The sequence below is a fragment of the Jaculus jaculus genome, chromosome 9, assembly GCF_020740685.1.
Source record: "Jaculus jaculus isolate mJacJac1 chromosome 9, mJacJac1.mat.Y.cur, whole genome shotgun sequence".
NCBI lineage: Eukaryota > Metazoa > Chordata > Mammalia > Rodentia > Dipodidae > Jaculus > Jaculus jaculus.
The window spans coordinates 110,965,897-110,978,408 of record NC_059110.1 but is presented as its reverse complement, the minus strand read 5'-3'; the positions used below and the strand labels follow the sequence as shown (position 1 = coordinate 110,978,408).

At 50.0% G+C, this 12,512-nt stretch overlaps 1 protein-coding gene across 1 annotated transcript in view; it reads left to right on the top strand.

Annotated features, from left to right (window-relative positions):
* The window catches only part of Plxdc1 (plexin domain containing 1), a 79,969-nt gene that overhangs the window by 33,298 nt on the left and 34,159 nt on the right, over positions 1-12,512 (top strand). Inside the window, exons 3-7 of the mRNA XM_012948093.2 lie at positions 614-757; positions 1,034-1,103; positions 1,891-2,013; positions 2,741-2,859; positions 3,951-4,050. Coding sequence (XP_012803547.2) covers positions 614-757; positions 1,034-1,103; positions 1,891-2,013; positions 2,741-2,859; positions 3,951-4,050 — 556 coding nt within the window. The remainder of the gene's footprint in view (positions 1-613; positions 758-1,033; positions 1,104-1,890; positions 2,014-2,740; positions 2,860-3,950; positions 4,051-12,512) is intronic.

Here is a 12,512-nt window from a genome sequence, read left to right as displayed (position 1 = left end):
GGTTTTTGGTTTTTCAAGGTAGAGTCTCACTCTAGCCCAGGCTGACCTGGAATTCACTATGTAGTCTCAGGGTGGCCTTGAACTCATGGCGATCCTCCTACCTCTGCCTCTCGAGGGCTGGGATTAAAGACGTGCGCCACCACGCCCGGCCGAACCGTTTTTTTTCTCCTTTTCTCTAAGGTAGGGTCCTGCACGAGGGCAAGGATCACACATGACCCCCACAGTATCCTGCTCTCTGGTGACTAAATGTGGACTGTCTTGTTTCTTCCTCATTCCCCAAACTGAACGTGGCCTTGGTCATGCTCAGAAGCACTGGGGTTGCAGGATAAGCCTCCAGCCTGTCTGGGCAGGGCAGGGATGGAGCAGGTCTAGGGTTGGCTGGGGCCAGATCCGCTGGGTGGAATGGGGCTTGGGACAGGCCGTCAGTACCTAGCACCAAGGCAGCCCAGGGGCTTCCAGGCCTAAACTAGCCCTCGCAGCTACCTGGGCCAGGGGTTTTGGTGTCTGTGGAAGTCTGGGTGGAGAAGGACCGAGGGTAGACCCCATTCTGCCTGGCTCCCCTTTCACACCCTCCCCACCCCCTGCCATGGCTCTGTGTCTCTTGTGCCTGCAGGAGGATAACCACAGATACTATGTATCCCGCATCTATGGCCCCCGTGAGCCACGCAGCCGGGAGCTGTGGGTGGACGTGGCTTCAGCCAACCAAAGCCAAGTGAAGGTCCACAGAATTCTCTCCAACACCCACCGGCAGGCTTCCGTGAGTGGCTCAGGCCCAGCAGGGTGGTCTGGGCTTGGAGGCTGGCTCAGCCCTGACTACTTGAGAGTGAGCGTGTGGCCGTGGCCTGACGTCCATGGTGGGTGGGAGGTGGGGTGTGGGTGTGCTCATTCAGAGTTGTGGGAGCCATCTGTACCCTCACGGGGGTCTTCCCTTGACTTCTCTGCCCCCACTCTGTCCGGGCAAGTCTGGGGCAGGATAGGTGAGTAGCCTTTGGCCTCAAGCTTGCCTGTGGTGACTCTTTCCCATCTCCTGCAGAGGGTTGTCTTGTCCTTTGACTTCCCCTTCTATGGGCATCCTCTGCGGCAGATCACCATAGCAACTGGAGGTAAGGGCGAATCAGCAGGGCTGGGGGAGGGTTTGGAGGTTCAGGGGCCCCCCAGGAAGACTCTCTAGAGACAGGGTGGATCGTGGACTGGGGTGGGAGCTTCATTCTCAGAAGGGGGGTCAGAGAGTATCTGACCCTCTGGGCCAACAGCCAGTGTGGACAGCCCTGTGATCCAGGGGTTTCTAAGTCTGAGGAAGCAAGGATTAAGATCCCTGTTGATATGTGGAGCCCCCACACCTTTTTTTTTAGAGAGAGAGAATTGGTGTGCCAGGGCCTCAGCCACTGCAATCGAACTCCAGATGCTTGCGCCACCTAGTGGAAATGTGCAACCTTGCACATGCCTCACCTTTGTGCATCTGGCTTATGTGGGACCTGGAGAGTTGAACATGGCTACTTGGGCTTCACAGGCAAGTGCCTTAACTGCTAAGCCATCTCTCCAGCCCTGGTCTTTTTTTTTTTTTTTTTTTTTTTTAAGAGAGACAGAGAGAGAGAGAAGTGGAGCCTAGTTTGATTCTTACACATGCTAATCCTATGTTCCACTTTCCCAGAGATGGTGGCAATGGAAATCACTTCCACTTCCTGCCACTCCCCTCTGAGGTTTGCCTACTCAGAGGCACCCTCTAGTCTGGGGCAATTTTCTCCATCACAACAAATGCAGAGAACCACCAAATGGGGAGGGAGATAGGGCATGAACCTTACTTTAGGCTCCTGCCTGTGGGGAAAGAAACCCCAGAAACAGCCCCTCAAGCCATTTCTATCCATTCCTCTGCATGTCTCCCCCCCTTAGGCTTCATCTTCATGGGTGATGTGCTCCACCGGATGCTCACAGCTACCCAGTACGTGGCACCCCTGATGGCCAACTTCAACCCTGGCTACTCCAGCAACTCTACAGTCTCTTACTTTGACAATGGTGAGGCCAGATCTTAGAGTGTGGGCCACCAGGCACAAGGGATCCTCAGTCTAGCCCTTTTACGGGAGCCCAAAGCCCAGAGAAAGCCAGGGACTAACCCACAGTCACAGAGCCAGGCAAGCTACCTTCTCTTCCTGGCTGTCCTCATCTACAAGAGATAGACTGACTGATGGCGTTGCACGCTTTTAATCTCAGCACTCGGAAGGCCGAGGTAGAATCGCTGTGAGTTCGAGACCAGCCTGAGACTGCATAGTAAATTCCAGGTCAGCCTGGGCTAGAGCGAGACCCTACCTCGGGGGGTAAAAAAAGAAAGGAGACTGAAAAGCGACTCCTAGCTGAGTCAGAGGACACTTGGCTCTAAATAGGAGTGGAATTCCTTTATAGCACCCCACCTCCACTGTCTAAGAGAACACAACATTTCTATTTCCCCACATCTCCAGGGGTCAAGATAGGCCAGCAGAGAGGGCGCGTGCAGGGTTAAGAGTCGAGTAAGTCCGGCACCTGGGGATGGAAGCAGGACCTTCAGAACCCCCGTGCAGCTCAGAAACCAGGCTGATGTGGGCTGCCCAGCTTCTGCTTCTCGAATGTACAAATGGCTCCTATCATCATAGAGGGATCCCCAGCCCCGGACTCTCCGAAGAGAGTCCTCTCTCTGGCCATCGTGTCTGTGAGGTCCTCCCCCCGGCACTGCCTCTTTGTCCACTGAGGTCTTTGCTCTTCTCCCCAGGGACAGTCTTTATTGTTCAGTGGGACCGAGTCTATCTCCAGGGCCGGGAGGACAGGGGCAGTTTCACGTTCCAGGCAGCACTGCACCGAGACGGCCGCATTGTCTTTGGTTACAAAGAGGTGAGTGGGCTTTGGAGCCTCTCTCCCATTCAGCAAAATATCTGTGGAGCCTGCAGCGTGCTAACCACTTGATACCAAGACAGCTGATGGCCTTATCTTTGAGACCCATGTGTGTGCAGCGGTAAGTCTGATTGAGAGGGAGATCATTACAGGGACCAACCTAGAATCGCCACCGTGACAAACGTTCCCAAGAAGAGGCATCTGATCTAGTGGATCGTGTCTGTGTTGTGAGGCTCTTTACTGGTCAGAGGCCAGGGGAGGCTTTCCTGAGGACAGGCGTTGAAATCTGCAGGGTGAGTTGGAGTTAAGGAAGCAACAACGAGAGTGGACTGTGTTCAGTAGAGAGGATAGTCTTTGCCAGGGTCCTGTAGCAGGATGGAGTACTACGGGTACATAGTGAATTCCAGGTCAGCCTGAGCTAGAGGAGTGAGACCCTACCTCAAAAAAAAAAAAAAAAAAAAAAAGGAGAGATGGCTTAGCAGTTAAGCGCTTGCCTATGAAGCCTAAGGACCCTGGTTTGAGGCTCAATTCTCCAGGACCCACATTAGCCAGATGCACAAGGGGGGCACATGCATCTGGAGTTCATTTGCAGTGGCTGGAAGCCCTGGCACCCCATTCTCTCTCTCTCTCTCCCTTCTTCTCTCTGTCGCTCTCAAATAAGTAAATAAAAATAATCAAAAATTTAAAAAGGAGAAAAAGAAGGAAGGAAGGGAATGAATGCTACTCTGGCTTCAGAGTAGAGAACAGACTGTTGGGGTTCAGAGGAGATGGGAGATGGCTTAGGGGAGAGAGGTGAGGTGGTTTGGAGAAAACTGGGCAGATTTGAGAGCCTCCGGGTTAAACGCGTAGGATTTGGATTCGGAGATGGTTAAGAGGAGAAGGGAGGGGAGTCCGGGGTGACCAGTCCTGTGGAGGGAGAGAACAATGCACAGGAGGCCATGTGGGGGAAGTCCTGGAATGTGGGTGAGCATTCGGCTCAAGACAGGAGTCCTCAGGCGTTGGGCAGAGGACAGCTGGGCTGGAAGAGCTTCAAAGGGTAGCCTGCCTGGCCAGAGGGTTCCAGGTAGATGGAGCCTTTTCTCCTGCTGCAGATCCCCATGGCTGTCCTGGAGATCAGCTCTTCCCAGCACCCTGTCAAAGCAGGCCTGTCAGACGCCTTCATGATTCTCAATCCATCCCCGGAGGTGCCAGGTGAGTGCCCGGGGGCAGTGGAGAACTCAGCTGTGTCCATCCCAGCTCAGCCTGCGCTGGGTTTTGCTCATCATGGTAAAGGGGCCATTTTTTCAAACGTGTCCAGAGGGAAGGGCTGGCCTGGTTGCTGAGGAGAATGTGAGTCAGAGTCCTGGCACTCAGAATCTCCTCTGATTAGAAGTTCTCCAAAGCGCCAGGCATGGTGGCACAGGCCTGCCCCTCCAGTACTGAAGCAAGAGGATGTAGAGTTCTGGGCCAGCCTGGGCTATTCTAACAAGACCCTGCCTCACAGAGACAACAGAAATAACCTCCAAAGACCTCAGGCAAGGGATCTTGAACTTCCCCAAATGCAGTGACAGTGAACCTCAAACCCAGATGAGTGGCAAGCCACACCCTCTTTAGTCTCAGTTGCTGCCTCTGAGAAACGAGGTAGTAGCTAGATAAGCGCTTCCTCCTCCCAGGTCTCCCCGCAGTGCTGACATTTGAGGGGGGCCCAGCTCTTCCCCTCCTGGTTCTGACCCCCAGCCTTCACCCACAAGAGTCTTTTGGTTTGCATGCCTGTAGAGGCTGTGGCTACACATCTAACCTTTGCTGACAGACGGTGGCTCAGAGACAACTGAATTTGGCCTCTTTCCTCACGCACCCTACTCTAGCCCAAGGTGACCTGGCATTCACTCTGTGGTCCCAGGCTGGCCTTGAACTCACAGTGATCCTCCTACCTCTGCCTTCCAAGTGTTGAGGTTAAAGGCGTGGGCCTCTACTGCTGAGCTGAGCTGTCTAAGGAGACACCCCTGAATGCTCTTCTCCCTCTGACCAGTTCCCAGGGGTTAGGGCATTCTGATCTCTACTAAGCCATGCCAGGCGGGATGAGGAAGAGCTTGGGAGCCCACCATGCTTCCCTACCAGGATCGGCTGTTTTCTAAACGCTGGGCCTGCAGGATTTGGCCTCTGTGTTGGTGGGATCTGATCAGTATGTAGGTGTCCAGAGACTAACTCACTATGTGCTTGAGATGGTGAGCTACAGTGGAGACGGAGGAAGGAAGTCCTGCCCTGGGGGGAGGGGGAAGCACTTGTTTTAGGGCAGAGCCTCTGTCCTGAATGGAACCTTTCAAGGGGAAGGGGAGGGCTTTATCCAGCACCTTCTATGTGCAAGGACGCCAATTATCAACTTGGCTGTGGAGCTGGAGGCCTGGGTCCAAGTCCAGTATCTCCAGCAGGGATGACATCTGACAAGTTACTTAGAGCTGCTTGGGTTTCGTTCCTGACCCGCGCAGTGGGTACAGGCGTGGCGCGTTGCTTCCCATAATCACTGTGGCCGTGAAAGCAGGTCCTGGACTAGAACTCGGGACTTTGTAAGCTGCCAACACTCAGGATTGGAGCAAGTGGTGCAGGAGCACATGACACCCAGATGTCGGCATGTCACAGGTCAGAGGCCACGACTATAGCATTTTCACATGCTTGGTGGCTAGTGGCAGAAAGTCACATGCTGTAGTGGCACTGTTCCCCAAGCATCTCCCCTTTGCACATTCTCCTTGAAAATTATTACTGTTTCCATGAACTACCTGTTTATTTGTTTTCAGTGCTGGGGATCAAACAACTGTGTGTATGGTAGGCAAGTGCTTTGCCACTAAGACTCAGCCCAGCCTTTATCCTCATGTGTAAAGTTATATGCTTTGGGACTGGAGAGATGGCTCTGTGGTTAAAGACACTTGCTTGTAAAGCCTGATGGCCTGGATTAATTTCCCCAGGACCCACATAAAGGCATAAGCACAAAGTGGTGCATGTAACTGGAGTTTGTTTTCAGTGGCAGGAGGCCCTGGCTCACCCATTCTCTCTCTCTCTTCTCTCTCAAATAAAGAGGCAAACAGAGAGAGTGTCAAAGTATGGGCATGCCAGACCTCTTGCCACTGCAAACAAACTCCAGATACATGTGCCACATTCTGTATCTGGCTTTACGTGGGTACTAGAGAATCAAACCCAGGCACCAGGCTTTGTAAACAAGCTCCTTTAACCACTGAGTCATCTCTCCAGCCTTCATTGTTTTTTGTGTTTGTTTGTTTGTTTTGAGGTAGGGTCTCACTCTAGCCACGTCTGATCTGGAACTCACTCTGCAGTCTCAGGCTGGTCTTGAACTATAAGTGATCCTCCTATCTCTGCCTCCTGAGTGCTGGGATTTTCACTGTTTTTTTGTTCTCATTGGGTTTTAAAATGGACCACAAGTCATGTTTAAGGCCTTGAGTTCAATCTCCAGTACCATAAAAATAAAATTAATAAAATAAACCACAGCCTCTGCTTTTGGCAGTGATGGCTTTTTAGTGGCTAAAAACATCAGAATCTTCTTTTAAATATATTTCATTTACTTATTTATTTATGAGAGGGGGGGGGGCACATGCCAGGGGCTCCAGATGCTGCAAACGAACTCCAGACACATGCACCACCTTGTGCAGCTGGCTTAAGTGGGTACTGGGGAATCAAACCTTGGTCCTTAGGCTTCGAGGCAAGTGCCTTAACTGCTAAGCCATCTCTCCAACCCAGAATCTTCTTTTTTTTTTTAATTTTTATTAACATTTTCCATGATTATAAAATATACCCCATGGTAATTCCCTCCCTCCCCACCCCCACGCTTTCCCATTTGAAATTCCATTCTCCATCATATTACCTCCCCATTCAGAATCTTCTAAATCTGATGTTCCACCTGGCAAATGGGGAATTCACTTGGATTAGATTGAGCTGCAAGTAACAGTAAAATCTGAAATGAACATGGCGTGACTGGTTCAGGGAGCGCCCTCTGGCCTATAGACTATGTGATGTCCCGTTGTCCATGTACAGAGCGGATGTCCTCTTCTTTCCTGTGCCCAGGCTTTGCTCTTCCTTGCCTGAAGTGATCCCCAAAGACCACCGAGAGTCTGACACGTATGTAACAGCAAAGAGCTTTATTTCAGGCTTAAGCTCGGACTCTTGACTTCACCAAGGCAGTGGATCCGTACAAGAGCCCTGAGCAGCCGGGGGCAGGGTTTTTATAGGGATTTGAACAAAGAAGTAGGGGAATGGTTACGTGATTGGTTGATTTAAGCAGTATCCGCACTTGTATTTTTCTGATAGGCTTAGGATACTGGCGGGCAAAGCTGGTGGGCAGGGGGCTTGGGGGATTCCAAGCAGATTAGGTAACCTTTATTGTGATTGGCTATGTGTATTTGAAGAACTTTAAACAAACTTATTTTAAGCAAACTTTATCTATGACCACAGGAACGCATGGTGCAGACAGTCTATTCCCCCTTATCAGGAAACTGACCTTGCCAGGAAGCAGAAACTTAGGCCTATTGATGATTCTGAGGCTTATTATGGCTTCCTGAGTCCTTCAATCTGAGAAGTGAAATTTGGTCCCCTGATAGTCAAGATCCCCCAGCCACCTGGGTGTGGTAGCATGTGCCTGTAATCCCAGCATTTAGGTGAGAGAAACAGGAGGCAAGGTCATCCTCAACTACTTAACAAGTTCAAGGACAGCCCAAGTTACATAAGACCCTGTCTTAAAAAAAAAAAAGGAAGAAAGAAAGAAAGGGAAGAAAAGCCCTCCTTTCCCCACCCCAACCACTGAATCCTGCTGTGTGAGGGCCTCGCTTTCCCAGGCTCTGAACACCTTCCTGACCACTTCTGCTGAGCTGCATAGGGAGGGTTCCTTACAGTGATCTCCCTCCCGAGATCCAGGGGAAAAGATGCTGGAAATAACCAGGCTTCTACCGTCTGCAGAGAAAAGCCATGCGCAGCTGGAAGTGTCTGCCTGCAGAGGCACTCGGAACCTTCCAGGCGGCCTCCATGCTCTTTAGCTGACTGGAGGGATCCCCAAAAGTCAACATAATCCTGTCCACTCACTGGCTTGAGAAATTTTTTAAAAATTTTTTTGTTCATTTTTTATTTATTTATTTGAGAGTGACAGATACATAGAGAAAGACAGATAGAGGGAGAGAGAGAAAATGGGCGCGCCAGGGCCCCCAGCCACTGCAAACAAACTCCAGACTCATGCTCCCCCTTGTGCATCTGGCTAACGTGGGTCCTGGGGAACCAAGCCTCGAACTGGGGTCCTTAGGCTTCACAGGCAAGTGCTTAACCACTAAGCCATCTCTCCAGCCCTTGTGAAATTCTTTATGTCACACAGCCAACATCAGAATTGACAGAGATTCTGAATTAGTGGTTCAGTTAATAAGAACTGTATTATCAAGGGCTTCAAATTGGAGCATGAACTTTGGCTGGCACCTGAGTGGCCTCAGATGGCCCAAGCACACTGGTCCTCCTCCTTTTCCAGAACTTTCCTTTCCGAGTCAGACTTGAGGCCAGATGTGTGTCAGAGACATGCTGTGCCTCTGGGCCAGGATGGAGGGGAAGGTGGGGGCCCTAGGGTTAGCTACAGAAGGGAGAGGGGCCAGCCAAAGAGAATGTGAGGGGAAAGAGGATTGGGCACCAGATCTGGCCTATTTTGACTTCTCAGACCTCTCTCTCTTAAATATTTATTTACTTATTTGACAGAGAAAGAGAGAGAGAGAGAGAGAGAGAGAGAGAGAGAGAGAGAGGGAGAGAGAATGGGCATGTCAGGGCCTCTAGCCACTGCAAAAGAACTCCAGACGTGTGTGCCCCCTTGTGAATTTGGCTAACATGGGTCCTGGGGAATTGAACCTGGGTCCTTTGGCTTTGCAGGCAAACTCCTTAACCACTGAGTAGTCCCTCCAGCCCAGATCTCTCTTAAGAATATATATTGGGAGCCAGGCATGGTGGCACATGCCTTTAATCCCAGCACTTGGGAGGCAGAGGTAGGATTGACATGAGTTCAAGGCCACCCTGAGATGACATAGTGAATTCCAAGTCAGCCTGAGCTACAGTGAGACCCTACCTTGAAAAACTATATATATATATATATATATATATATATATCTCCACTAAACCACCTAACCACTAAGCCCTTTATAAAAAAATTTTTTGAAAATTATTTTTATTTAACAGAGAAAGAGAGAGAGAGAGAGAGAATGGGCACACCAGGGCCTCCAGCCACTGCAAACGAACTCCAGATGTGTGCTCCGTTGTGCATCTGACTAACATGGGTCCTGGGGAATTGAACCTGGGTCCTATGGCTTTGCAGGCAAACGCCTTAACTGCTAAGCCATCCCTCCAGCCTTTTAAAAAATTTTATTTATTAATTTGCAAGCAGAGAGAGATAGAGAGAAGAGAGACAGATAGAGAATGGGTGCTCCAGAGCATCCAGCCACTGCAAATGAACTCCAGACACATGTGCCCCTTGTGTATCTGGCTTATGTATGTCCTAGGGACCTGGATCCTTTGGCTTCATGGTTAGATGTTTTAACCACTAAGCCATCTCTCCAGCCCTCTAGCCTTTCTTTCTGAGGAGGGCTCACTCTTAAACTTACAGTTCCTCAGATCCCCTAGGACCTGATAAATGATTTAATGAATAACCAAATGAGCAAAGGAATGGGTGGATGGATGGATGCTTTATCCCAGCCCACCATCTTACACACTATTTATTTATTTATTTATTTTTGGATTTTTGATGTGGGGTTTCACTCTAGCCTGGCTGACCAGGAATTCACTATGTAGTCTCAGGTTGGCCTTGAACACACGGCAATCCTCCTACCTCTGCCTCCCAAGTGCTGGGATTAAAGGCGTGTGCCACCACGCCTGGCTTTTTTTTGAATATGTTTTTAAATTTTTATGTATTTATGAGAGAGAGAATGAGCACATTGGGGCCTCCAGCCACTGCAAACAAACTCTAGACGCATGCACCACCTTGCATGTGGCCTACGTGGATCCTGAGGACTCTTTTGGCTTGGCAGGTAAGCGCTTTTACCACTAAGCTATCTCTCAAGCCCCGTTTTACACTTTTTAAGCCAATTATCTACACTATGCTGGAGTAACGTTGGTGGCTAGATCTTTCAATGTCCTGAATTGATGTTCTTGTTGTTAACTCTACTTTTCCTCCTCCTCCTTTCACTTTCTTCTTTTCTTTTTTGAAAGTTTTGCGTACTTAATTATGTATGTGCATGTGTATCCATGCCATGGTGTGTCAGAGGACAACAGTGGCTTTGGAAAAAGGGGGCATATAAATCCCTCTCTTGAGCTCTTAGCATGTCCTGACGGGGCAGCAGGCTTCCTGTGCCTGGACTCAGCATTTCTGCATCTTGGAAGGCGGGAGCAGAGATAAAAGGGAACATCCACACATGTCAGAAATGTGGCTTGGGGGCAGCCTCCATCCTGGTTCCAGAAAGCAACTGCTGGCCATACAGATGGATGTCATTGTCCCTTGGTAAGCCCCACATGTTGGTAAAATAATCCAAAGGCAAATAACTGCAGTGGGGATATTAAGGATTCTGTTCATAAAAATAAAAATGTGCCAAAGCCATACGCAGCACCAAGTACAAGACGGCAGCCGAAGTGGCCAATATTTCCAATTGGAGACGGATTTCTGCACTCACTCCCAAACCCTCCTGGCCACCATTCCTCCACCCTGCCCACTGGGAGGGCTTTTCTTGTTTCCCAGTGACATGTGGCCATCTCAGGCTGTACTCAGGCCCAAGGCACATCCCCATCTCTGCTATCCATCTTCAGAGGGAGGCTTCCAGGGGCTCTGCCCTCCCTGGCTGACACTTGTGTGTTTCTGCCCTTGCAACTGGCTTCCTTGACAAGTGCATGTCTCCGTCTGTCCTGAGTCTCTTGTCAGCCCATCTCCCATGTCACCTTGCCCCTGACCAAGGCTGCACTCTGCCCTACGGCCTTGCAGGCTGAGAGCTCCCCAAAGGCAGCACTTGGCCTTCTTTGGGCGCCATCCTCAGAAGGGATCTGTCTGACTTCCTGTGGCCATCCGAAGATCCCCCTTTCTAGAAAGGCCTTGGTTTGTGGTGAGCAGGAGGAAGAATGGATTTCCTGTGGGCTGAGGCTGATGTTATAATAGGTCGCTGGGGTTTTCAGAACCTTCTGTAACCCATTCACTTATCCGTTCATTCACAGACACTTCCTAATCCCTGTTCAGTGGAATGCCTGGTGCCAGGGGCAGAGACAGATGCCAGGTGGGCTCTGTCCTGGGGAGCTTGAAGTATAGTAGAAGTGGTGGAGAAGCTTGATATTGACTTAGTGAAGTGACAGGTGACAGTGGACAACTCTGCCTGAGAGTGGGGACCAATCAGCTGGGCCTTCAAGGTGGAGGAAGAAATGTTGACATTGGACCCTAGGCTACATGCTTTTGGAGGACAGGAGGAGGGAGCAGATTTTCTTTTCTTCTTTTCTTTTCCTGTTTTTTTTTTTTTTTTTCTGGTTTTTCGAGGTAGGGTTTCACTCTAGCTCAGGCTGACCTAGAATTCACTGTGTCGTCTCAGGGTGGCCTCGAACTCATGGAGATTCTCCAACATCTACCTCCCGAGTGCTGGGATTAAAGGCGTGCACCACCATGCCCGGCCAGAGTTTCTTTTTTGTCCCATTGCATTCTGATGCTCCTAGGGGTAGCTTTTTAGGGGAGATGGCTCCTGGGGACAGTGGGTGCCTGTCAAAGCCTGCCTGGAACATTTCATCTTCCACTTAGAGGTTCCCAGGCTTCCAAGTCACCCATTCATAGCGTATCACACAGGGGACCCCCTGCAGCATGGCCCTCTGGGTACATGAACCACAAGCAGCTGCCTTTTTTCACCCCACTGCCTATCAGATTCCACTCTTACGTGGCTGGGGATCTTTCTTGTATTAAAAAGACTGTGTGGTGGTGGCACCCACCTTTAATCCCAGCACTCAGGAGGCAGAGGTAGGAGGATCGCCGTGAGTTCGAGGCCACCCTGAGACTACATAGTGAGTTCCAGGTCAGCCTGGGCTAGAGTGAGACCCTACCTCACAAAAACCAAAACAACAACAAAAAAGTCTCTATGGGAAAAGTTGAGTGTGGTGGCGCAGACCTATAACTCTAGCACTCAGTGGAAGCTGAGGCTGGAGGATCATAAATTCTAAGTCTGCCTGGGTGAGTGAGACCTTCTCAAACAAACAAATGAACAACAACAACAAAAAAAACAATAATCTGTGTGGTGCTCATATTATAATTCAGTGGTGGAGGTCTTGTCTATTATTCATAAGATCCCAGGTTCAATCCCTAACACTGAAAATAAAAAACCTAACTAAATATATCTGTATCTGCATGCACATGTAGGTGTTTGTCAGTAAGAGTGGTATGTGTGTGTGCACGTGTGGGTGCATTGTGGTTTGGTGAGAGGTTCACTTCACTATAAAAGGCCCCATGTGGTTTTTTTTTTCTTTTTTTTTTTTTAAGGAAAGTGTGAATGTGAGAGAGAGAAAGAATTGGCACACCAGGGTCTCAGCCACTGCAACCAAACTCCAGATGCCTGCTCCACCTAGTGGACCTCTGTGACCTTGCACTTGCCTCATCTTCATGCACCTGGCTTATGTGGGATCTGGAGAGTCGAACT